The 3,299-nt window shown below is 56.3% G+C and overlaps 1 protein-coding gene across 1 annotated transcript; it reads left to right on the forward strand.

The window, feature by feature from the left end:
* The first annotated feature begins 923 nt into the window (after window positions 1-923).
* LOC138168969 (endogenous retrovirus group K member 5 Gag polyprotein-like) lies at window positions 924-3,065 on the forward strand. The gene is made up of 2 exons (XM_069098016.1): window positions 924-1,594; window positions 1,714-3,065. The coding sequence occupies exons 1-2, from the start codon at window positions 1,507-1,509 to the stop codon at window positions 3,063-3,065; spliced, it is 1,440 nt and encodes a 479-aa protein (XP_068954117.1). The 5' UTR covers window positions 924-1,506.
* Window positions 3,066-3,299: the final 234 nt, after the last annotated feature.

The following is a 3,299-nucleotide window of genomic DNA, read 5'->3' on the forward strand; positions in this document are numbered from 1 at the left end:
CCCCAGTGCCACCTCAGTATGATATGCCAAATAAGGATAAAACTGCCTTCCTGGCCTTGCACTGGACACCCACATGTTTCTGTGTCCTTTGTCTCCAAAATAGATTCCTGAGCTTAGGTTGTGGGCCGGCCTCCCTACCAATGAGAGTGAAGGCCAGTTGGGGGGTTGGGTTTCCACATTAGAAGGTTATATAAAAATGGGCTTGCTTCTACCTGTTGCTCTCCCCCTGGCACATGCCATTTGAGCAACAGGGGCAGAGTCTTTTCTCATGAGAAAGAATAAAGACCTTTTCTGATCTCAGACTCTGAAGTCTTTTATCCCACATGGAAGAAAGGAAGGAAGGAAGGAAGGAAGGAAGGAAGGAAGGAAGGAAGGAAGGAAGGAAGGAAACTATGCTTCAGTCTGTATTCAGACAATATCAGTTCTTTCTCTGGAGGTGGATGATACGTTTCATCATGAGTCCCTTAGGATTGTCTTAGATCACTGCATTGCTGAGAAAAGCTGGGATATTCACAATTCATCACACAACTTTGCTGTTTCTGTGTGCAATGTTCTCCTGATTCTGCTCACTTCTACCAAATTCCTTTTATGACATAAATGTGGTGCTGATACCTAAAACAGGAAGAGCCAAAACAGAGAAAGGAAATTATACACCAGTTTCCTTGTAAAGGGACCCTGCCCCGCCCCAGGGGCGGAGAAGAAGACTAGTATAACCAGGAGCCCATATATGGTGATAAATGCTGTTGGGACTGATGATTGGGCGAGAAGGGTTTGGAAGGGCTATAAAGGCCCTAGGGCGGAAGTAGAGACGCGAGACGCGAGACGCGATGTAATCAGTGGAGAATAAACACCCCCCAAAAACTCCCTCCGCTCTCTGTCTGGTGATTGTTCCCCTCAAGGGGCCGGTGACGACCGAAGACCCGGATATGGGTAAGTAGAGGACCGTAGGGCAGGTGAGGATTCCACGGGCAGAGGGACCCCGGCATTCTGGCGCCCGAACAGGGACCTGACAGGGACCTGAGCGCTTGGGCCCGGGGAGGACATCCCACCTAGCCGGCGGATGGTCTGCTAACTGCAGCTGGTCTGTGTTAGCCACCAGACAGCCTCGAGAAAAGGATTCTCGGGAAGAGGACAGTATGGGTTCAGGGCTTAGTATCCCTGTGTTTCGAGCGGAGGAGAAGGGGGTCTTGACCGCCCAGCTTTATAAGCTGTGCGCACAGCGGGGCGCTAAACTCCCTATAAAGACTTGCAGGCAGTTTATTGAGAAGGTTCTGGTGATCTGCCCCTGGGTGAAACCCTCGGGCTTACAGCCGCATAAGTGGCAGGCTGTAGGTCAACAGATGGCGTCTTATAATCAGACGTGCCCGGGGTCACCCGAAGACTTCAGGGTCTTCAAAATCGTGGCGGCAGCGGTGACCGCCCCAGATCCGCCCCCCCTGCCGTGCTCAGTTAGCACCCAGTGCGGTGCGTCTCTAGCGGGGTCAGACTCAGAGGGGTCCGGGGGCCATGAGGAATCTAAGGACGGGAACAGGAACTATCGCCCTAAATACCCGTGGGGGGACCTGGAAAAGGTTGCCCGAGAATCAGCCCCGGTGTTGAGCGAGTCAGAGGAAGAAGAGACAGCAAGGTTCCCCCGAGAAACCAGAAGGAGGAGAGAGAGGGCTCAGAATCCAGGTAAGGGGGTCCACCCAAGGGTGGCCGACGATCAGGAAGATGAAGGGTGGAGATCCCCCCTCCCTCCAGTCCCGTGCTCCTCTAAGATGGCGCCCCTGGAGACGCCGCATGTTGAAGGGTGGGGCCCTCTTCCGCCTCCTTCACGGAACCATGGAGGGCCCCTCCCGGAAGTCACGACACCCCCCTCTTACTGCCCTCAAGGGGCGGTCCCTCCAAGTGCGGGGGAAGGACTTTTGAGGCGGAGCCTCCGTCTGGCCGCAGAGGCGGGGGCGGAGGTTGACTTTGACTCCTGGGACATGTTCCCGATTTTGACTGATCCCTTGATGGGAGGTCGCACTCATGCCCCCATCCAATATAAGGCCCTGAAAGACTTTAAAGAAGCTGTGACCACATATGGCCCAGCCTCTCCCTATGTCAAGAAGCTGCTTGCCAATTTAGTTGCTGCCCACCCCTGGACGCCCGCTGATTTCGACGGGCTGGCGGTGGCTTGTCTGGAACCATCCACATACCTAGCCTACCAGGCGCAGCTTCGGAGAGAGGCCCGGCGAATTGCCCCGCTCAGACCTCAGAGGGCCCCTCAAGATACGGAGGACTTGATTTGCGGGACGGGGCACTTTGCTAACCCGGCAGTCCAACTAGCCTATGGACATGCCGACCTGGACGATGTCCAGGAGGCCCATATGAGGGCTTGGGAGAAAGCCTCGGTTAGGGGCCAGGGGTCTGGGACCAAGCTGGTAGGGTTGAAACAGAGGCCCGGCCAGTCCCCTCTCTCCTTTGTTAATGAGGTCCAGGAGACTGTCCATCGATCCATCGGGGAGGGCAGAGCCATGGAACCGTTGATTAGACAACTGGTGAAGGAGGGCCCCCGCTCTCGGGAGGCGGCTGCCGTTAACGCACTGCCCTCCGATGCCCCTCTTTCTGACATAGTGGATAAGCTTATGGACCTGCCTCCAGACGACCCCTTAACACAGTCAGCTGCAGCAGCCGCCTCCAGAAATAACGCACTGGTCCAAGCCCTAGAAAAGCTGGTTTTGGCCAGTGCTGAGAGAGACAGTAACATCCTGGCAGCCGTCCAACGGCTTTCTTCTGACCCCGCCCGTACGGCCAGTAAAGTTTGTTTTGGGTGTGGCCAGAGCGGCCATTTCAAGGCTCAATGCCACGCCATTCCTCGCAAGAGCTCCCCCAAGTGTTTCGCATGTGGAAGGCCAGGTCACGTGGCTAAGTATTGCCGCCTCAAAAATCCGGCATCCTCGCCTTTAAGGCCCTCAAGCACCCCCCCTGGGGATGCCCCGGATTCCATGGCTGCCACACAGGGAAACGGGGGGTGGAGGGGGACGACCGCCGTTCCCCCTCCGCAGCCCCCTCAGGCGGCCCGACCTCCCCGGTTCTGATGGCCCCTCCTCTTGGGACCCCCCCAAATCAGCCCTTCCACCTCCCTCCGGGGGGGGCGAACACCTGTCCCTGCCTCTTGTCCCTTCTATCCCGCACTAGTTATTGGAGTGGAGGGCCTGGTTGATTTTATAACCCCTACGCAGATTGTTGAGTCTTCCAAGGATCCTGTGATTTTGCTTAATCCCCATGATTTTCCCACCCCCTTGCATAGTGGCCAGCTGCTTGGCAAGGCT

The sequence above is a fragment of the Petaurus breviceps genome, unplaced genomic scaffold (genome assembly GCF_028583685.1).
Source record: "Petaurus breviceps papuanus isolate PSGF00001 unplaced genomic scaffold, PetGlider_PUasm1.0 126, whole genome shotgun sequence".
Lineage (NCBI taxonomy): Eukaryota > Metazoa > Chordata > Mammalia > Diprotodontia > Petauridae > Petaurus > Petaurus breviceps.